The sequence below is a fragment of the Hordeum vulgare genome, chromosome 2H, assembly GCF_904849725.1.
Source record: "Hordeum vulgare subsp. vulgare chromosome 2H, MorexV3_pseudomolecules_assembly, whole genome shotgun sequence".
Classification (NCBI taxonomy): Eukaryota; Viridiplantae; Streptophyta; class Magnoliopsida; order Poales; family Poaceae; genus Hordeum; species Hordeum vulgare.
Window position 1 is genome coordinate 603347833 of NC_058519.1, and position 23614 is coordinate 603371446.

Consider the following 23614-nt stretch of genomic DNA (forward strand, 5'->3'; position numbering starts at 1 on the left):
CAAGTGCATTTGTTCTTCCTTTATCCTTTGAGGTGGTATTATATCCTTCTTGTTAGTGTAGGACCCTCGAAGAGTTTTTCTTTCAAGAATGAGATAATTAAACCCATCAATTCTATGATCATGAGATATTTTCAACCCATGATTTCTTCATTGAGCTATCTTGGTTTGGATTTCACCTAAAGCTTTTCCTATGGATTGTGCTATCATGGTGCTCGTCATTAATCCAAGTTCTCAATGTATCCTCATGGTGTAAGAAATTGTTCATATCTTGTTTCTCCCAATCAATCCTTGTTTCTGTTAGTGACTGGTTGTCACTTCATTAGTTTGAAAGGTTTCTATAAGCCCACTACTATCTTGTTCTTTTCGTTGTTGTTTTTCCAACAACTCCGTCCAATTCTTCTTGCAAGGATGCTTGCCAAGTTCATTGGAGTTAGTAGTTGTCATTCTCTCTTCATTCTCTTCTTCCGCTTGAGCTAGTTCCTATTCTATTGTTCCGGAGGCATTGTGTTGTTGCTCTTTTGGTTCTATTATGTTTTTCTGTCAAGATCATGGTGTTCCCTTGTTATATTTAGTTGTTGGTTGTGAATATTGTCTAATTCTCTCTTCTTATCGAATTTTTTTGTCCCATTTTCCTACCGAACTGCTGCCGAAATTTTCCGTGAATTCTTGCTTCTATCTCATATCATTCCTCATCTCTTTGCAACCTTCAAGGATCGTTGGTTTCACTCGTTTGTCAAAGAAGCGACTAAGTTTTTACCTCTTGTTCTTTCTCATCCTCTCCCCCTTTCATTCTTGGATCTCGGGGCGAGATCCTCTTGTAGTGTAGGAGAGTTGTGACAGCCCGATGCCGACGTTCCAGAAGATTCCCCTTCTATTCTGTTTTCGTCGTGTGTCTATTTTCTTTTGTCGCATCATCATCGCATCATGCGCATCATATGCATTGCATCGGCATCTCCGTTGCCGCCAGTTTTCAAAACATGCATCCGTTGTTAGTTGCCAGTTCTCGTCGTTGTCCGTTCTGAGCCCGATCGCACTCGCACGCGCCCGCGGCATCGTCAGAACCCTGTATTTAAAGTGCGCGTAGAACTTTCTCTGATCGAGGTGAAACTTGGCACGCGGTCGTCATTAGTTATAGCCAAGCCGCCTGTCGAATTTCGTCGCGATCAGAGTCCGTCTGGTACCCGAACGGTCGACCCTAGCGGCACCGTCTTCGGTTATTCGTCGGATGTTTTCGGGGTATTAAATACCGTGTTGTGGCACCGCGCTATTTCCCTCTCACCTCCGCCTCACCACTTTACACAGCCACATATCCGTTCCCACGTCTGTGGCCATCCGTTCACGAACCCGTGGTCGAAATCGGATCCCGATTCAGATAAACCTAGCCCCCCATTTGTTATAAATAGGCCTCCCACTAATTTTTAGGAAAACCCTATACCCCCCATCGTTTTCCGTGCCCGCTGATCTCTCCCACCTCCTCTCTCCACCCACCAGCCGCCGGGCCAGCGAGCTCACGCGCGGCCCGCCCGAGCCCATCCGAGCCGCCGCCGCCCCGGTCTGGCTCCCAACCCCGTGCCTCCCTGCTCCATGCCTCCCTAGCGCCGCCGCCAGCCGCCGCGTGCACCTCCTCAAGCCGCCACAGCTTCTCGCGCCGCCACGTGACGCCCCAGCTCGCCGGAGAGCCGCGTCAGCCGCCGCCCCGAACCGCCCCGTGCTGCTTCGCCCCTGCCCGCTTGCCGTAGTGCCCCGAGCGTGCCAGGTTCTCTGTGTCGCCGCCTTCTCCTCTGCGCCGGCGGATCCCGCGCCCCTATGCCCTCGCCGCTGTCCCGCCGAGCCCTTCGCCACGCCGGCCGTCGGAGTTGCGTCGTCGCTGCTTCCCTCGCGATCCCGATCTGGATCGGGAAGCAGTTGGCGACGAGAGCGCACGCCAGCACCCGGGTGGGCCTCTGCCCCGCCTGGGCCTCCTCCGCCTGGGCCCGGAGCGAGCCCAGGGTCGCCAAGCCTCGCCCCGGCCCAGATCGCCTCTCCACCGCTTGGGCCAGGCCCACGAAGGTGCGCCAGCCTCGGCCCTCCTAAGTTGCGCCCGAGCGGCATTTAGTTTACCTGCGCCGCACTCTAGGCCCGGTTAGATTAATTAGTAATTTTTGAATTAATATAAATTCCAGAAAAATAGACGTATTTTAAAACGCGTGTATCTTTTAATCCGTAAATCGGATCGCGACATGTAGCATATGGATTTCATGTAGTTTCTCGCGTAGAATGCGATTCCACAACTTGCATATTTGTTTGACGCCGTTTAGCTTGCCGAATGCATCGTTTGGCGTGTTGTCCCAATACGTTTAGTCGCGTATTTAATTTTCCGCGCGTGTTCGAATTACTTGAATGCCGTATTAGAAATGTCCATGTTTTAGGATCCATTTTTCCATGCATTTTAGAGCGGTCATTTGTATTTTTGCGTGTAGAGAATTGTCGCTAGTTTATTTTCCCGTATATAGGTTATTTTCCCGCATTTATGTGTGACTTTATTTTGTGTTGCAACCCCACATATTTTATATGTTTCCGGGGTAGAAAAAATCACATGGATTTTTCTGTGCAATTAGTTTTAACTTTTGAGCAAGTTAGTTCGCGCGATATTTTGCTATGTTGCCCTTTTGTTTATTTCGTAGGATTTATTGTTAGCTTCAGATCGAAAACTGCACTTTCATGAGATGTAATTTTCACTAAGTCTGAAATAGTGTGTGAGATGCCATTTTGTGTCTTCTTTTCCTAGTGCTCCTTGCTGCCATGCTAGTTGTTGTTAGGTTTTTGTAGTAGTGCGTCTTGCCCTCTTTCGTGCCATGCCTTGCTTGAGTTTATCGAAGTTGTGTAGCTCGTAGTTGTGGGGCGTAGAAAATGCTATGTGGCTGATTTTGGCAGATTGTAGTGAGTTCTTGTTTTGCTCATATGTTTTAATCCGTAGCTCAGATTTGATCGTGTCCTACATGAAACTTTCTTAGAATCTCGTGTAGTTTTATTTTCTCTTGCTGTTTGTGAGTTTTGAAGTGCTCGTGACCGCCGTTGCACACATATTGCATTCATGCCATCATATCTTGCGGTGCTTGTAACTTTTGACCCGTAGCTGCGTTGGAGATGGTCTCTATGTGTAAATTGCTTGAAATGACGCGTAGAATCACGTGAACCTATTTTTTTGCTGTTTAACAACTAATTAAATGTGTTAATTCAGATCTGGACAGAATTGTAAATTAACATGTAAGGTCGTTTCGGAGGTGCTATATGACATTTCCGACCTCATTTAAAATGCCTAGATAGGTAGTTTAATTGTGCTTCACCTCTTGCCGTGTTTAACCACATTTCATATTGTCGTGTACCTAATCGGGATAGAACTAAATAATTAAACATGGAGTTTCGTCAATATGCAACTCGTGGCATATTGAACTTCACTTAACGTGTAGTGCTTGATTGTGTGAATTGTCATGCCGTGACTTGCATATATTCAACTGCTCATGCATCATATGTGTTTTGCATCGTGTGATGAATTTCGTGTGTTGATTTGTGTTTCCGGTTTGCTTCGTCTCGATAGAGTTCCGCAGCGTGCCGGATTGTGAGGACCCGTTCGACTACGTCGGTTCGTCTGCTTCACGGAGGCATTCTTCTTCCAAGCGGGATCTCAGGCGAGATTATCATTTCCCCAGATACCATTACTATCATTGCCATGCTAGTTTTATCGTTTTTGTCGTTATGTCTCATTGCCTACCACCTGTTAAATATCAGCCTCTCAACAATGCCATGAAAACCTTCAATCTGTTCAACCTAGCAAACCACTGATTGGCTATGTTACTGCTTGCTTAACCCTGTGTTAGCGTTGCTAGTTGCACGTGCAGTTGCTTCCATGTGAAACATGGGTTCCTTATTATATCACCCTATTTAATGCTATTTAATTTTAATGCACCTATATACTTCGTAAAAGGTGGAAGGCTCGGCCTTTCTAGCCTGGTGTTTTGTTCCACCTTTGCCCCCTTAGTTTCGGCTACCGGTGTTATGTTCCATAATTGAGCGCTCCTAACACGACCGGGGTTGTTATGGGGACCCCCTTGATAATTCATTTTAGATTAAAGCTGGTCTGGCAAGGCCCAACATTGGTACTACATTTGCCTAATCACCTAATAAAATTGCATAGGGACTTTCCGGACCCCGAGGATAATTTAATCAACCCCCGGGCCAGTGCTCCTCATGAGTGTTGGTCCAAAACAGAGCAACTTATTAACGCTACCCGGGGCAACTCGGCGTTTGGCGTGGTAACCATCGCTCATCCGTCGTGTCCTAAGAACGAGGTACGCGACTCCTATCGGGATCGTCGACACGTCGGGCGGCCTTGCTGGATTAGTTTTACCTTTGACGAGATATCTTGTGCATCGGGATTCCGGTGATGCTTTGGGTAATCTCAGAGTTGAGGTTTTCCACTATGGAATCCGACGAGATCGCGAGTGTCGTGATCGAGGATTTCTATGCGGCTTGTGCTAATTTGTGATGGACTAGTTGGAGCACCCCTGCAGGGTTAAATCTTTTTCGGAAAGCCGTGCCCACGGTTATGTGGTAATGTGGAAGCTTTGTTTAACACTGGTTCTAGATAACTTGAAGTTAATTAATTAAAATATGCCAACTGTGTGCGTAACCGTGACTGTCTCTTTCGTGAGTTTCTTCTCCGATTAAGGACACGGTGGGGTTATGTCTGACGTAGGTAGGTGTTTAGGATCATTCATTTGATCACCAGTAGACACGACCGTTATGCGTAGATCTTCCCCCTCTTATTTCTGGTACTCGTAAGTTTAGCCACCAAATAAATGCTTAGCCGCTGCTGCAACCTCACCACTTAACCATCCTAACCCATTAAGCTTTTCTAGTCTTGATACCTTTGGAAATGAGATTGCTGAGTCCCCTGTGGCTCACAGATTACTACAACACCAGTTGCAGGTACAGGTAAAGGTTACTTGACGTGAGCGCGTTGATTGTTCATTTGGAGTTGCTTCTTCTTCTTCTTCTTCTTCTTCTTCATCGATCTAGGATGGGTTCCAGGCCGGCAGCCTGGGATAGCAAGGATGGACATCGTTCTTCTTTTGTCGTTTGTTTTCGTCCCTAGTCGGACCCTGCTCTTACTCTTGATGATTATGTAATGTACTGAAGTGACTCTGATGTAGATTGTGGCGAGTGTAAGCCAATTCTATGTATTTCTCATCTTTTCATTACATGTACTTGTAACGATATCCATTCTTGCGACACGACGAGATGCGCTTCTATCCCTGACGAGGCCTTCGTGCCAAATTGAGGATAGGGTCGCATCTTGGGCGTGACAGAGGGGAGGGGCTAGCCTTGGGGCTCAAGGGAGATCCAAGGGCGCCAGCCGATTGGGAGGAGGTGGACTCTCACCCCAATTCGGTTTGGGGAAAGGAGTCCACTCTTTTCTTCCCACCTCCCTCTTACCTTGTTTTTCCTTTTCCTTTGGTATTTTCTCCTTGTAGCGCCATAACCCTCTTGGGCTGGCCTCACCAGCCCACTAAGGGCTGGTGCGCCACCCTAGGGTTACTAGGCTCACTCCCAGGTGGGTGGCCCCCTCCCGGTGAATACCCGGAACCCATTCGTCACTCCCGACACACTGCCGGTAATGCCCGAAATCCTTCCGGTGACCAAATGAAACCATCCTATATATCAATCTTCGTTTCCGGACCATTCTGGAAACCCTTGTGACGTTCGTGATCTCATCCGGGCCTCCGAACAACCTTCTTTCACCAACACATATAACTCAACTATAATAAAACATCATCGAACCTTAAGTGTGCAGACCCTGCGGGCTCGAGAACTATGCAGACATGACTCGAGACACTCCTCAGTCAATATCCAATAGCGGGACCTGGATGTCCATATTGGATTCTACATATTCTATGAAGATCTTATTGGCTGAACCTCTGTGCCAAGGATTCATATAATCCCGTATAACATTCCTTTTGTCCGTCGGTATGTTACTTGTACAAGTTTTGATCGTCGGTATCCCTATACCTATTTCAATCTCGTTAGTTGCAAGTCTCTTTAGTCGTTCCATAATACAAGATCCCATGACTTACACTTGAGTCACATTGCTTGCAAGGCTTGTATGTGATGTTGTATTACCGAGTGGGCCCCGAGATACCTCTTCGTCACACGGAGTGACAAATCCCAGTCTTGATCCATGCTAACTCAACGGACACCATTGGAGATACCTGTAGAGCACCTTTATAGTCACCCAGTAACATTGTGACGTTTGATACACACAAGGTATTCCTCCGATGTCAGTGAGTTACATGATCTCATGGTCATAGGAATGAATACTTGACACACAGAAAACAATAGCAACAAAATGACATGATCACATGCTACGTTTATAATTTGGGTCTTGTCCGTCACATGATTCTCCTAATGATGTGATCCCGTTATCAATTGACAACACTTGCCTATGGCCAGGAAACCTTGACCATCTTTGATCAACGAACTAGTCAACTAGAGTCTCACTAGGGACAGTGTGTTGTCTATGTATCCACACATGTATTTGAGTTTCCAATCAATACAATTCTAGCATGGGTAATAAACGATTATTATGAACAAGGAAATATAATAATAACTAATTTACTATTGCCTCTAGGGCATATTTCCAACAAGAGTACCCTCACGTTATCATGGGTCGAGGATGCGCAAGGATAACCAAACCCCCAAACACTCCTCCTCGGGGTACTTGTCTCTTTGTGAATCTCCTCACTAGATAGAGAGTTAGCGATAATAAGTGCATGAGTTCTTCGGACTAATGCGAGTAATCGATTGTTGGCAGTTCCACCATCCATATTTTTCTAGCCTCTTCAGTACCGTGCATTGCCCTTTCTCATCTTGAGTGTTGGTGCAAACTTCGCCGGTGCATCCAAACCCTTGGCATGATACGCTTTGTCATCATAAGCCTCATTATATCCTTCCTCAAAACAGCCACCACACTTACCTATTAAGGCATTTCCATAGCCTTCCCGAGATACATTTCCATGCAACATCCACCATCTCATGACTTCATCTTCATGTCATACATGCTTTTGCTTGATCGAGGAGGCGCATGCTAGTTGGGCTTTGCACTTATTATTTCTGCACGACATGCTAGTTTCATTGCATATCCTATTACACTGGCAGAGGCATACATTTGCATACATCATGATAGTTTTCATTTGTATTTATGTTGAGTACTTCTTATAAAGTGTGAAGATCTTCTTTTTATTCTTGTAAAATATAGAGTGTTGCCCTTAAGTCAGGAAAAGATCCCAAAGAGGACAAATTAAAAGATCCCAAAAGAGGACACATGAAAAGATCCCAAAGAGGACAAATGAGAGATAAATAGAAAGAGCCAAAGAGGCCACAAAAAGAAATAAAGAAAAAGAAATAAAGAAATAAAAAGAGAGAAGGGGGCAACACTACTATTCCTTTCAAAAGATCCACACCCGTGCTCCATTGTTATATTTGTACTCCATAGAGATTAGCATTCATGCATAACTATGTGGGGACCCTTACATTATAGAACTTGGCTTGTATATTCCAATGATGAGCCTCCTCAAATGAGCTCTAGGTATTCATGAGCAAGCAAGTTGGATGCACCCCCACTAGTTCCATTGGAGAGCTTACCTTAGCTCATATGTGCATCCATTGCATGGCAATCCCTACTCCTCACATCATACCTATCATTTGGCTTTCTCTCGCCTATGGTTGTACTCATCGATGTGAGCCTTCCACACCTTTTATGCCTTCCTTGCCCATCATTATTCTCTTTGCCATCCTAAGTGCCAACATATCTTGCTTGTGCTCATCCATTGCATGAGTGGTCAAAGTCGAAAGGGAGAGGATCATTTTGACTTGTACCTGACTAGTGGTCTTGGGATGAGTCAAAATAAGATTCTGAAGGAGACCAAGTGCGAAGTTTTAGTAGATTGAGTTCTCAATTGAACCATATAATATTTTTTATGCTCTAAATCCATCTCCCACTTCTTGCATGCAAACACCATTTGGAGACATTCGAGTCACGGACAGCGAGAGCTCTTGCACCTTTATGTTCTTACTTTGCTATTTTCAATACTAAATATAGACTCTTGCTTGTTATTGTCTTGACTTGAATTGCATATCTTACTTGCTTTACTTTGAAGTTCTTATATGTGTGTTAGCATGTCACCACATAAATTATTTGTGTTATCATTTACCTACTCGAGTACGAGCAGGAATTAAGCTTGGGGATGTCGATACGTCCCAAACGTACCTATAATTTCTGTTTATTCCATGCTCTTTTGGATGACATTGTTATATGTTTTGCTACACTTTTATATCTTTTTACATGCACCCAGTGACAGTTTCTGTCTGCCTATGTATTTTAATTGCATGGACTTTACCCCAATTTTTAGAGCCCCAAAAATCCCAAGAAAAATATATAAAAATCAGCGTGACGGAAGCTTCACGAAGCACCAAGGTGGGCCAGAGGGGAGCGAGGCCCTGCCCAGGCGGCCACCCCCCCCCCCCCGCGCCACCAGGCCGCCTGGGTGGAGGGTCCACCCCCTGGCGCCCTCCATTGGCCTATATTTACCCCTCAGATGGAAAACCCTAAAGATATATCCAGAATTGCGAATTTATCCACCGTTCCGCCGCCGTAGCGCTTCCGAGATCGGGAGCTCCAGAAGACCACTTTCCGGCACCCTGCCGGAGGGAGGATTGACCTCCGGGAGCTTCTGCACCACCATGGACGCTTGCCGGACGTGCCGTGAGTAGTCCTCCTTGGACCATGAGTCCATGACCAGTAGCTATGTGACGTCATCTCTCCAATCGTGTGCTTCAATGCTTAGCCCTTGTGAGCTACCCTACATGATCAAGGCATCTATGTAATTTACCTGCTATTGCTATGCTGAGTTTGCTGGAATTCGATGGATTATGAGATTATGTTCATATTGTGATGAGTTATATATTTGGTTCTCCTTTTATATTATGTTCTTGAGTAAATCATGCATGTTCTCCGTTGCTTTTTATTGCTTTGGCCGAGTAGTAGATTGTAACTCCAAGAGGGAGCGTTATGCTTGATTGTGGATTCATGCCCCTTGATGTCTAGCTTGAGTGACAGAAACTTGAGACTAGGGGATGTGTTGTTGCCTCCAGGGAGAAAACAACGGTGCTTGTAACCACAATTGCAAGGATTGTTTACCTTACGCAAAGTTCGTTAATGCGGTTGTCTGTTGCTTTGAGTTTACACTTTGGGTGGGGCTCGCAACTTAATACCAGCGAGATGTTCTGGATAGATATCTCAAGATGGATGATTAGAGAGTAGATGCTGATGGATAAACGGTCTACTTGTCTTGGCGTACTGCCCATTACTTTTGAGCCTCTAACTTTCTTGTAGCATGATTAGCATTGTGGTGCGTTTATAATTCTGTCAATTGCCCAGCTGTAATTTATTTACCCGGCATAGTTGTTTATCGTCTTTTGGGAGAGAGACATCACTAGTGAACATCATGGGACTCTGGTCCATATTATCACCATTGTTTACACCTCCACCATTTACCGCTTTTATTTACTTTTTCGTTGCAATCACTATCGCTATTCCCGCTTGTGTTTTGATTCTTTGCAAACTATAAGACTAGAGAGATTGACAACCTCTCTGAACTCATTGGGAGCAAAGTTATTTGTTGTGTGTGCAGGTCCACGTCTTCTGTTAGCGCCAGAGCAGGGGACACCTACTTGTTGATCCTCAGAGTCCTCCTGGTTCGATAAACTTTACAGTCCCCGTGTAAGGGAAATTTGCTGATGACTACATCTCCACCTTTCATTTGGGGTAACCAACGAGGGGCGAGAAGTATATCCATCAACTCGTCATCATGTGGCAACTTGTTTTACCTCTATGTCACTTCCTCTTGATTAACTTTCTAACGGAACATCATGTAGTCGTCGTAACAAGCTGCATGGCTATAATGAACATGTGTTATGAACACATCATTCTTTTCCTTGTGTCACGAACCTAGGGAACGAGTGTCCTCGCAAAGCCAATTGTTATGATAAGATGAGTTTAGGTTATTGTGGGATGTACCTTTTGTTGGCCATATTTTGCATGCAGTTTGAATCTTTCCTCGACATTATGGTGAAGATTGGGATCATCCACGCTCAACTGTATTCATTACTCAAGGCTTCATATCTTTTATGATGGACGATTGAATGAGCTTTAAAAAACCATTATTAATAATCAAGCTCCTGATGGGTGGGGGAGGGGGGGGGGACTGCATAGGTCTAATTGCAATTTTTTAATTGAGGTCTTGGCGGTACTTCATCTTGCAAAGATTGATACCACGAAGACGCTATTTTCAAAAGATTTTATTGTAATTATTGAAAGATCTAAAGGGGCAGATCCAATTAATCTCAGCAATCAAACTATGTGCATCCAACGACCTAGTTGATTCAACGTGAGTACTCAATATGTTTAGCATGCAATCAATACCATCCCAAATATTAACGCTATCACTAATAACATAATTAACCTATAATTAATACCCCACATTTTTTCAAAACTATCCTACCTAATATCAGCATATATTTAATACTACTTTCTTAAACTTTCAATTAATACCCTACCTCATATCGACCGGATATCAACGTGCATTGTACGTACCATTTACTAGTTATATATTTTCAGTTACCTTGTAATTTCTTGATCTTTGATTCAAAGCATAGTTTGCGAGTATGCATATAGTCACAAGCGTCTCTAAAAACTATGTTTTCTTGTGTCCTTTTCTGCACCGGACGGCTGGAAAGAAGCGCAATAGCAGCAGCAAGCCAGCAATTCGGCCGCGCTGGTGGTGATACACTGATACAAGTAACGTACGCCTATACTCTGGCTTCGCATACACCTAGCAACTCTCCAGTTGAAACGTATGTGCACCTCTCCTCCCCCGGCTTATATTTCCCTCGCTCCCACAATCACATTCCCAAAAAAGTCATTCAGTATACTCCTCCGGGCTCTACTCGTGTTCCTTTAAACCAGAAAACATCCTCTTCTGGTTACATCATGGACTAGTTGCATATTGGTGTTCCTTTGAACCACGGAAGATCCTCTACTACTTGTATACTCCACCGGGCTCTCCTTTAATTTCACGCAAGGCAAGTCGTATATACATATCTTGTGCTTCTTAACTAGATCTAATCCATGTCTCGTCTCCTTGATATTTCTAGTGGTAGATCTGATCTTTTTTCGGTCGCTATATATTTCTCTCTAGCCTATCTGTATTAAGTGTACATGTTGAATTCATGCTTGTGTTCGTTTGAAAGGCTAAGTATATGCAACACAAGGGTTTAGAACAGATCTTGTGTGTAGTTAAGTTTCTATTCACCGATTAAACTCCCATTTAGAGTATTAGCTTGGACATATTTTATCTAGATCTGCCATGTTTTCTTCGACATGTTACCTGTAGCTAGTTAGATCTGATTTTCGAACTAGTACATGTTCATCAATTTTGTGCACATACTTTGTTTCTTGCTCTTGTTTGTTCGAATGGACTAAATTTGTGCGTGTAGTTTTTCTAAGTGGAAAAGAATCATGTGGTTTACACCCTCTTGTAATGTGTATGTAGAAATTTAAAGAGAGATGGATAACAAAGGCAAATCCAAGGCCGTTGACGATTACGTGCGAACGGCGTCCCATCTCCATCGTGGCAGCGGGATAGACTGGGGCAAAGAGATATGGGAGGACGATGCTACTACCACTGCTCTTGGCGGCTCTCAACGTGACAGGAGCCTTTTCCTTGACATCTTACAGGCACAGGTAACTAATTAATTCTTCACGCGTATCATTGATTACATCATACATATCATGCATCCTAAACTGATATTAATTTACTGCAATAAATGCATATTGATAATTAAAGGAGTATAATGAATTTACTCCCGTAGAGGGCCGGAATTATTCCGCAGATATCGTAAACTATATCAGTATATATTTAATATATGTGTTTAGATATAGCTCCTCGTCTGGATTGTATATTATTGTTGTATCTAAAAGATCTCTCTTTTAATGGGTCTTATAAGAGAGAATATATGAATATTTTTGGTTCTGGTGTGAAAGTTATATCTAGATTATGATATGGTATCTCTCTGTTTCCTCAATAAATAAGGTGTCAAATCATATTTTTGAGTAGGTTTCATGATTAAGATATAGTCCAAATTGGAGCACTCGGGCTGCTAATAGCATAGTTCTATTGTAGTGTTACATATATTTGGCACCAATTAATGGTAGTGGAACTTTCCATATGATTTTCTGTAGTGGGCTGGGGATGCTTACTTCTGTAGTGGGCCGGAGGTACTATTGAATTCTAGTATTCATTGAGTATTTTGAAAATCCCTCAATTTTTTCTGAGTATTTTAGAAAATAGTTTTCCATATAAAATAATATAATTAATTTCCCAACGGTATCGTACTATATTGTTATTTGGTACATCATTAATGGTACCACTTTATACATATAGTCAATGAGAGCAGGATGTTTAAGAAAAAAAACTCCATGAGAGCAGGATATGTTTTCCACCATAATTTATAGTTATAACTGAATTACTACTATGGTAGGTTGCTTATTAGCTACCACATATGTGGTTGCCTAGTGAAACAAATTATTTTCAAAACTATTTTTATATTTAAAAAGAATTTCTTTTGTACATTCCTAAGATAACTATTGGTTGTACCTATAGGGACTTTTTTTAGTAAGGTTTTCAAGATCAATACATATCCTCCGGTGCTCTCTATTGAGGGGAAAACACCCTCGTGCTCGCACCAAAAAGGGAGATGAAAGAAAATATCGTGGTGTTGGGCCATTTTTTTTAGAGATTGGTTGTTGGATCGCTTGTTTTCTTCCTTAGTGGATCAGAAGTAGCCTTCCTAGTGAAATGAAAGATCTTCTAATTGGGCCAATGGTCCAAATTAGTAAAGCTCACTTTAATTTTTCATTCGCCTCCACCTCAGATGGAGCGGGGGCATGATGGTGGTGACCTAAATGGATGCAGTGACCTGGGCCAGCAGGGCATACACAGAAAATCCCTTCTCTAATTTCATCCGTCCAATTCTAACTAAGCTAGGGGGTACACCATCCACAAATTCGATGGCAAAAGGAGACACCTCGATCCGCATTCGATACCCCCGCATCGGAGTTTTTGAAAATAGTTTTCCATATAAAATAATGTCATTAATTTCCCAATGGTATCGTACTATATTATTATTTGGTACATCATTAATGGTACCACGTTATACATATACTCAATGAGAGCATGATGTTTAAGAAAAAACTCAATTAGAGCAGGGTATGTTTTCCACCATAATTTATAGTTGCAACTGAATTACTACTATGGTAGGTTGCTTAATAGCTACCGCATATGTGGTTGCCTAGTGAACCAAATTATTTTCAAAACTATTTTATATTAACAAAGGGTATTTTTTCTATCCATTCCTAAGATAACTATTGCTTGTACCTATCGGGACTTTTTTGTAGTAAGGGTTTCAAGATTAATGCATATCCTTACTGTGATCTCTATGAGGGGAAAACGCCTCGTGCTCCGACCAAAAAAGGGAGATGAAAGAAAATATCCTGGTCTTGGGCCATTTTTTTTAGAGATTGGTTGTTGGATCGCTCGTTTTCTTCCTTAGTGGGTCGGAAGTAGCCTTCCCGGTGAAATGAAAGATCTACTAATTGGGCCTATGGTCCAAATTAGTAAAGCCCGCTTTAATTTTTCATTTGCCTCCACGTTAGATGGAGTCGGGGCATGATGGTGGTGACCTACATGGATGCAGTGACCTGGGCAGGGCATGCACAAAAAATCCCTTCTCTAATTTAATCTGTCCAATTCTAACTAAGCTAGGGGGTTCACCATCCACGAATTCGATGGACAAAGGAGGCACCTCGATCCGCATTCGGTATACTACACCAACGACATACCTAGATACTCCCGCAAAGGGCAGAAGATGTCTCTTGATGTGTCGATGTTAAATGGGACCTATGTGTGTATCCCTTTGACAATAACCTTGTCGTGTTCATTACCGTAAGGGTTGCACCATACGGCTCTGTTTACTACATTGTCGAGCAATGCTCTATTGAATATAGATAGCCTCTCATAAGGAGATGAGGTCACGTACAAGGATCCGACCCTGCGCAAACCTCACCATAGATGCCGACAATGTTGCGGTGTACGTTATCCAACACCTCTATATCCTCCCTTTCTCTAGGGGGCATTGTTGCCTTCGTCCTGGAGACCTCTCATGCCATGGTCTGCTCTAGTGTGGTCGAACAAGAGGAGATTAGGAGATGCAGAAAGGTTGGGCGGGGAACAAGATTGCTGGGGACATTTTGACACGGTATTGCCTTACATATCAAGATATTGTCAAAGACATATAAAATGTCAAACATTCAAGGTCTAAGGTGGATGTGGCAAAACAACCTGTAACAACTGAAGAAATAACAAATCCCCAAGGCGCCAACAAAGATGGGGAATATCAAATAATTGGTGGTGGGGCAAGTGGTGTTGGCAAGCTGGCAATATGGTGGTTGAAGCAAGGATGGTTGATCATGAAATACATGTATCTTAAATGCCATGAAGATGGAGGTCACGACTACACAATCACTTGTTGACGGCTCTATCGATAGGCTTAGCATGAAGTGAACGTGCGAGATGGTTTGGTGGGGGGGGGATGGAATCATCCGAGAACCGCACTTTTTTGGTTCACATTTCAGACTCGAAGCCATCAACAAGCATAGGCCACCTCATAACACTAGATCAACATTTGGTTGTTCTAGGTATGCATTGCAACCAAGGACACATTCTTGCAATGTGCTCGATCAGTGCAATCATCTCAGATTTTACCTTAACATTAAAAAATTAGTTGTGTTTGGTTCTTCTCCCATTCATTTCGTGTCTGAATTGTGACAAGGGCTTGCTATCAATCAATACATCCAGGGAGACCCTAGAGTCCCGCTCATGCCATAGAGACCACATCATCATGACAAACATTGAGTCATAGGCCTTGTGTTTGTCTCTTAGGATGTGCTTAGAGTGTCCTTGACACCATTCTTCACAAAAAACATGAAACACTCGAATTGAGACAATAAAGGTTAACCCATTCATGGTTAACGAAGCATAACCTCTAAAGGCAACACTTGTTAATCGAAAGGGGTAAACAAATTACTTGGTTGTGTACCATTAACCCAAGTATGTAAAGTTAAAGTTCACAAAGGCATCAAGAGTAAAAATCCTCAATAGGTAAACGACCAATGGCTTAGAGGCATGCAACCCAAGCTTAAATACCCATTACATAATTGGGGGGGGGTATTTCTATAATATAAGGCAAGGTTTGGTCCTTGAAGCCTTAATTATTCTCAATATGCCCAAAGGATGAAGCAACCTCATTGTCATTGTTCACTTCCCAAAGCCTACTTATTGGAGCGAACGCTGATTCAACCTTTAGTGGTTGGTATTTTATTCGGCCCAGTTGCGGTGATTAACTAAATATTGTGCTTTGCAAAGGAAGCACCAAGTGACCACCTTGTCTGGTCAAAGTGGTGGCTAGTTGTAGTGATTGCAACTCCGTGATTGGACACCCGGGGCATACACCTTGTATCCATATTATTACTCTATTAATAAGTAACACATGAATAAAGATGCTTTGAATGGAATAAATTCTATTCAAGTGTAATTAAATATCTTGTATGGTTATACGAGTCGGAATTGTCGTGTTTGGATTATGACTTCTCGAACAACATTCTACTTTTTTGTTGTGTATCAACAAGCTTCTAGCCAAGCAACACATTTGCTCCAGTGACCGGGAAGGACAACTCCTCATCTAGCATGGGTTGATCCAAGTTCTACACGTCTGACTCCTCGTCCAGCATGGGCGGCTACTATGACTACTCTGATGTCGATCTAACAACATCATAACTCTATGTTAACCGACGAGAAATTGAGTAGGAAGACGTCGAGGAAGATGATCTTTGCAAGGTGATGCAGGCACAACTGCACAACAACGCCGAAGGCAATGAGCAAGAAAAATTCTCCCCTGCCAAGAAGATGGTTGTTGGGTGGCCAACACCCGCGTATGAGGCGTCCATGCTCACCATGCAAGAAGAGGAGGCCCGCGAGCGACAGAACAACAGTTCGACCAGGCAATTCTCGCAGTCTCTCTCTCTCTCTCTCTCTTGATTGCTCAAGCCGAGGAGATCAGGCACCACACTATCATAGCAGAGCGCCTTGCCTATGAGGAGCAACGGGTGGCTAACAAGATTTCCTTTGCTTCCCTTTACAAGGAAGATGAAGAGCCTGGCACTAGAGGACAACACCATCTAACTAATTCATTAACAAAAGACATGGGCTCCATGTCAAATAGGAGAACATGCCTCAAGCCTACTCATTGTATTGAACATTCACTCCTGGACTTGATTCACTCCTCGACAAAACACGACATCAAATTAATATCATGCTCCTTTGGTATTTTTGATAGAATATTCATTATTGATCTTGATTTTGTCAAGAACATTTGGGGGGGGGGGTGATCGAACAATTTACCTCAAATTGGCACCACAAATACCTTGAGATGATGTCACTGCATTCGTTTGCCACACGGTGAGCAAGGTCAAGTAGGTAATTGCACATGTCTGCCTTGATCTCTAGACCATTCAACTCGGCATCAAAATGGTATGGTAGCCCAAAGTCAAATTCGACAGCTCCTCCTCCTAATAATGAAATCTTTCTGAGAAAAAAATGAGGACCCATGCATAGATGTTTGAGAGAGGAGTTGATGACTTACCTGAGAGCTTCCTTCGATCACTAGTAGTATACAACCTTGGCTTCCATTCCTCCCTCGTGCACTTATGCCCTCTCGTGCCGCCCATATTTACACCTCCTCCTCCTGGTCCAACCATTGTCGTCGTTAAAACCAAACTGATGTGGTCCACACAGTCATGCAGGGCACCTTCCACCACCGCTACCATCGCCACTTGCGAAGGGTTAGGATATTCGTGTTCAATTTGGAAATTTGGGGGAAATGGATCTCAACTTATTTCAAGGATGTGTGTTACAAGTTAAATGCGTCCCACGTGACTACATTGTGGGCCCCATGCTGAGTCAGCATGCCATGTCGACCCATTATGGTTGGAAATGACGGAATGACCAGTTCACTCATCAAATAAACCAATGTGACCGGTTCATCACATTTTAAGAGAATTATGACCAATGTGCTCATCTCACAAGAGTTGAGTGACCAATGGTGCATTTATCTCTCTACAAAATCCATTCATAGAAACTCTTTATGAAAATTGAGTTAAAAAATCCCTTTTTGAAATGCCACTCTACAAAAACACTACAAGAATTGCTTCAATTAGAAAGCAATAATTCCAGGCAAAGAATGAAGTATAATTGAGGGTTTGACTTGGTATTAATAGTTTATTTTTTAAGAAGGATAATTATACATTTTGTTCCATATTTTAATTTTCAGCATAAATGTTATGACATGCATGACACTATGCGGGTTTGCTTCTACAAAACATCTTATAACAAGATGACATTGTAAGACCAATGCCATGTATGGAACATACCTTTTATACGACTTAATACACCATCCTCACATCAGTTATTTCCTATAAAACTCAAGGTACTAACTATTAACATCTATAGTTTCAAATGAACAAGATCTCAATGTGACATGGTAAAAATTTCTCAACTGCCATGATGCTACTATAGAATTTATCACACCCACCCATACATAATTTATATTGATTTTAGCATCACAAGTCTATCCATGGTCATTTCCTCTTGAAGGTCATTGCTTGCAAGTTGCAACCATGCTCACTTAAATTTAGTGTCCAAACCACACCCTGATGTGGTAAGCAATCATAAACTAAATGAATGATGTGAGTCATCTCTCAAATCGTTCACGGGTTCGGTTAGTGGGCGGGTTCGGTTAGTGGGCATAGTGCATCAGTATGCCAATAGAGAGACATGTGAATTGGTAGGCCAAAAATCCTACAACCCAAACCATGCACGATACCTATATATGGATAGGCGGCCCATCATGGCCATGAGTGGGTAGTTCTAGCTTTTCTCCCTCCTATTCAATTACATCTCCCCATCACTAAATAAATAAATTCAATCGCATCTCCCCTGATCTCATAGTTGCCCTTCCTTCTCCGAATCAAAGTCGTTGCATCAATAGGTAGTCCTCTCTTGTGCCCACTTATTCACAAATCATAACCCCCCCCCCCCCCTCCCCACTTGCGCCATGTATGCTTCATGTTGAGTTATTGTATCCAGTTCTCACCGCCAATCGATTATCGATCTCCACATAATATTCCTATTCTCATGTGGAAACCATCCGTCAGAGATCTAGGCTTCTGTTTGGTGAACACTGGAGGTTACACCAGAGTCATCATAAAGAAGGTTGATCATGAATTTGTCGATTCAACCATCTCAATTTGTGAAAGTAGACCGTAATCTCTTGTTCTTTTTATTCTTATTCCTTGTCAATCTAAAAAGGCATTTCAGTGCTTGTCTCTAGGATACATTATGAAGGAGCGTTTAGGTATCTAGAGACATGACCCTCGCTATCTAGGTTGTTCTTGTCGTTCTCGGTAATGCAGATTTTTGTTTTCTCCAAATAACACGAATGACCGCACATTTGTTTAGGATATGAAATACTTTTTGAGGGATACGTAATGATTTTTCACTTAGGTGGTTTTTCCATAAACAATAGAATCGACCCATGATGCGGCCTTGCATTTCATTAGAGCATCTACAGCTGCCATCCTCAAGTCGTCCTCAAACGTCCAAGGACGCGCTTGGTCGATGACGAGAGAGGAAGAAAAAGTAATTTAACCAGACCCCTCATATCATCCATATATGTCCGGACTGTCTAGAAACTCTTATATCGAGGATAAATATAGGAAGAATATGAGGGCTCACGTACGGGCCGGTCAGTCCGCTACGTAGGACGCGGCCATGACCTTTTGTTTTTCTTAATTTATTCTTTTCTTCTTCTCCCTTTATCTTCTCCAACCACGTGCAAGTGATTAGACATATGAAAAAAGAAGTATGGCTGCATGGACGTACAAATAGAGGCTTAAAACAGACATACCCGATCACTGAATAGGAGCGTCTACGGATATTTCATGGCTCAAATTAGAGGTAAGCGGGTGTAGATGCTCTTAGTAGTCTGTTTTTTGCTGGATCGTTCTCATCTCTTATCAGTCGTATCTTTGGCTGAGATCTCTCCCCATATTTTCACTGCCTTTCTCCATATATGTTTATCTTGCCATACTCCACTATATATGGGAGCCGCATTCCTCGTGAACTTCGATGGGGCAAAGATTGAGAAACATTCCGCATTGTTCGTGGTACCTTGTGACAACGTGTTCTGATGCTTGTCATGCCGCCGTACGACATCTCCATCATCTACATGACTAGATATGGGAGGAGCTAGTGGTACCATACGAGCATGAGATCGCTTGCATCATCGCGAGCTCATGGATGATGCTTTTCTTATCAAATGGTGGTGAATCAGCTCCCTTCATTTATATATGTGAGAAATTTTCGTCTCAACTGCGTCTTGGTGCTACCAGATGAACATACTGACGGGGACCATGCATTCCCTATACTATGCTTGAATTTTTTTTGTTGCAATTTGCTGAATTACTAGATTATTCGGTTGATTGAGATGGAGGTTACACTGAACCTCCTAGTGCTCTCTACTACTTCTGGTCAACTTTTTTATTCAGTTTTTAAATTGCAGGGCAAATTGGATTAGCATGATTAAAACTGATGTTGTGTGATTGGTTGATTGTATTGCTCAAATTACCTACATTTTTTCTTGATTTTAATCTGGCAACACTACATTTATGCTATATTACACGACATAACAATTCTTTTCCCAAAAAACCCAAATTTTCAGTTTTTGTTATTATCTTGAATGTTGAAACACTGATTGTTGTAGATAAAATTTGCATTGAGGAAAGTTAACTGCCATCGACTCTACACTCAATGTGATCCACTGGGTAGTGAACAATGATCAGTATCATAGATCTGACATATGGATGTAATTTACCCTTGTTTCCTTTTCAGGATGATCCAAAGAGCGAAGTGTCAACTCCACATAATCAGAAGTTGCCCCAAATTGGCGACACATACATAGATCCATTTCAGCATGTGAACTCCTCTGCCTCTACGAACAGTGTAGTCAAGGATTATACTGAGCCACATTCCCAAATTCCACTAACGAATATGGATATCGTTGAAGATTTGCGTGCACGATCATCATCATCTTCTTCAAGGAGAGCACCTAGCAGGTTTGCTAATATGATGGCGATGCAGGAGGCATGCCTCCGTGCGTTGATTGACCCAGATCAGGAAATACCCTGCAGACTATGGCGTCAGTCCCCCGAGGCTTTGAAGAATCACTATGCTCTTGATATTGAGATGGCATATTCTGAGGGCCGTGTGCCAAGTGTAAATGCTCCTGGGAACTCTGAGTCCAATTCACTTCTTCAGCTGATCAAGAACCCAGTAAACCAGTCAATGCGTCTCATTAATATCAAGGGCCACGTACCTGCTCTCAGGTGCACAGAACTCATACAACCTTATCCTCGTACTTACCTTATATACTAAGATGACACAAGTACTAAGCATCAGTTTCAGTCAGTATATTCTTAAGGTTACACGGCTTACGCTTCTTGTTTTGCTCTGCGTTTCTTGAAGAAATTGCGACGCGAACTTATATGGTAAACAGTCCATTACCCTTTATTGTGTTGGACATGCAGTGCTGACCCAATTGGGAGCTACTTTATACAGAAGAAACTTGACGAAGCAACTACTGGAGAGATAGTTATGCTATATAACGAAATCACGCCGCACATCCTTACACTGGCCACTGATGCCTTTCCCACTTATGTTATCCAAAAGGTTTTCTTCCTCCAATTCCTGTGGAATTTTGTATCTTGAGTCTCTAAGGATGTTGAGATTAATCGGACATAAACTTCTGTACTTACCTTCTAATTTTTTTTGTAGCTTCTTGAGCACGGACCACCAGTCTACTTCAGGATACTCATTGCTAATCTAATGGGGCATGTGTTAGACCTAAGCCTTAATCTCTATGGCTGTCGGGTGATCGAGAAGGTAAGCTGAACACTATATCTTTTCTAACATCTCATGATGGAAGGAATTTTTATTTTTATTTTGAGAATCATGCTGGAAGGAATTAAGGTGTGTTTGTAGTTTGCAAAACTGCACAATTAATTATATTTGGAAGGTCTCTGCTGTGAAATGTTCATGTAAGATAGAATGTAATTTAGTCAAACCTACTCATTCTCATTTATTCTCTAGTTCATTATGTTAGACAACTTCTGTTATAAATATAGTGTAATGTTGAATGCATAAATTAATAGTTTAAGTTGATTATGTTTCATTATGCTCAATTTTTTTTACCCTGATATGCCATATTGTTTGGCTGCAAGCTTGGTCACGGATGGTGTTTCTTTATTCAGGCTTTTGAAATAAGCGATATTGATCAAAAACTAGAGATGGCCAAGGAGCTTGATAGCAACCTAGTGAGATGTGTTTGTGATCAATATGCAAACCATGCCGTTCAAAAATGCATGGAGTGTGTGCAGCCACAGTATATCCATTTCATCTATAGGCGGTTATGTGGGAAGGCCAAGATGTTATCCACCCATCCTCTCGGATTCGTTGTCATTCAGGTTGTTAGTTCGGACATTGCACTTTTTGCCGCTAACTTTTGACATTTTTTGCACCTTGTTCACTAATTATTCCTCCCGCCTTAGAAAATGCTGGAGTTCTGCAAGGATCCTCAAATTATGGGCAGGTTTATCACGGAGATTCTTGATTGTGTAAAGGAGTTGTCGATGGACCCATATGGAAACTACGTTGTGCAGGTAAAGGCTGGAGTCGTTTGTAATTGGTAAAGTTCCATGGAGGGGTACCATGGGCGTCGAGCAACAGAAACCCACACTCTTTGTAATTGATGAAATGGTGTCGCAGCTAAACGAACAATTCACATGCGCTTTATCAACATGTTGCAGTACATTTTGGAGCATGGAGGACCTCGTCATCGACAAATTATTGTGTTGAAATTTGCTGGGAAAATAGTACACATGAGCCACCAGAAGCACTCTTCCAAAGTAATCCAGAAGTGCCTACTCTATGGCGGCTACCAGGATCGCAAGATTGTCATAACTGAAATCCTTTGTGCAGGTGGTGGTCAAACTGTGGACCATCTCCTGGTATGTGCCTCTTGAGATCTTACCGCTGTTACTCGATATCCCTAGCGAGATATACAACATGACTAATCATGCGTGGTTGGCTGGTCATGCAGGGCATGGTGGTCCACCAGTATGCAACCTATGTGGTGCAGCAGCTGATTGAGGTGGTGAACGAGTGGCAGTTCCACATGATCGTGGACGTGGTGAGGCGCGACAAAGACAATTTGGTCAAGTACGCCCATGGGAGGCAGGTCATCGCGCAGGTCGAGAGGCTCCTCGATGCCATGGCACCGTCCCCCGACTCCCTTGCGGAAACATCATCGTCCCGGTTCGCCTAGTGTTTTTTTTATTCTTATGACAACAGTTTGCTTTGTATGTCTCACTTGTTCTTCCTGGAGCATCAGTGATCGACAGTAATTGAATTAAGGTGGAATCAGCTGCTTTTGCTTTCCCCATTATTAGGTGAACTCTATTGTTTGTCTAAAGGAGAACCGAACTATATATAACCTCCTCTTGTCTAATGATTTGTCAGGTACCCAGCCTACCATTATGTAGTGTTTACTATAACATTTCATCCGGGCTTGATCAGTTGAGTTTAGGATTTAACCTATTTCGCTGGTTGGTTTCACCAGGCATGCATGTTCCAGGGCGATCGGGCAGTAAAAAATATATTCTATGTAGCTAGATGACTCATTCAGGCTTTGAATTGAGAAACATATTTATATATCACTTGATGCATCATTTAGGTTTATTGTTTTGGGGGTGATGCATCATTTAGGTTGTGGTGGGCAGAATGTGTTGGGCCTCGCAGCGTCGAAGGCGTGGCCGTAGGCACTGTGTCAGATGGCAACTGCATTGTCAGTTTCTAGGATGAATGGTCTACGGCTCCACTCAAGGGCAGGGCAGCTCCTTCCATGCACGCCGCTATATTTTGGTCAGTTTATTCGCTTGACTTATGCACTCCTACTGTCCTCGGTTAGCGTGTTATTCCCACAAGAAAAATAACAAACAAAAACTTGATTTGCATTGATCGAACAAATGAGTTTATGTATATCATATGGTATATACGTACCTTATAGATCTACTAGCAAACGTGCTCGTGCGTTATAATGGAAAAAATAATAATTGCTCTGAGCACAATAAACACGACACAAGACCCCTTCATAGATCCACATTATCTATTTAAACATAGCACCTAATTCGTCCTGTCGTTTATCCTCCTTCTCGGCTTATCGCAATGTGACTAAATGACCATACATATGTCATTGAACTATATTATCATATGTAAATGACTAATATGTT

The 23614-nt window shown here is 42.6% G+C and overlaps 1 protein-coding gene across 1 annotated transcript; it reads left to right on the forward strand.

Annotated features, from left to right (window-relative positions):
- Positions 1-10824: 10824 nt before the first annotated feature.
- LOC123427660 (pumilio homolog 1-like) lies at positions 10825-22866 on the forward strand. The gene is made up of 9 exons (XM_045111756.1): positions 10825-11178; positions 11649-11839; positions 20160-20653; positions 20855-20996; positions 21102-21209; positions 21578-21790; positions 21875-21985; positions 22133-22333; positions 22426-22866. Exons 2-9 carry the CDS (start codon positions 11663-11665, stop codon positions 22648-22650), a joined length of 1671 nt encoding a protein of 556 aa, XP_044967691.1. The 5' UTR covers positions 10825-11178; positions 11649-11662; the 3' UTR covers positions 22651-22866.
- The last annotated feature ends 748 nt before the right edge of the window (positions 22867-23614 follow it).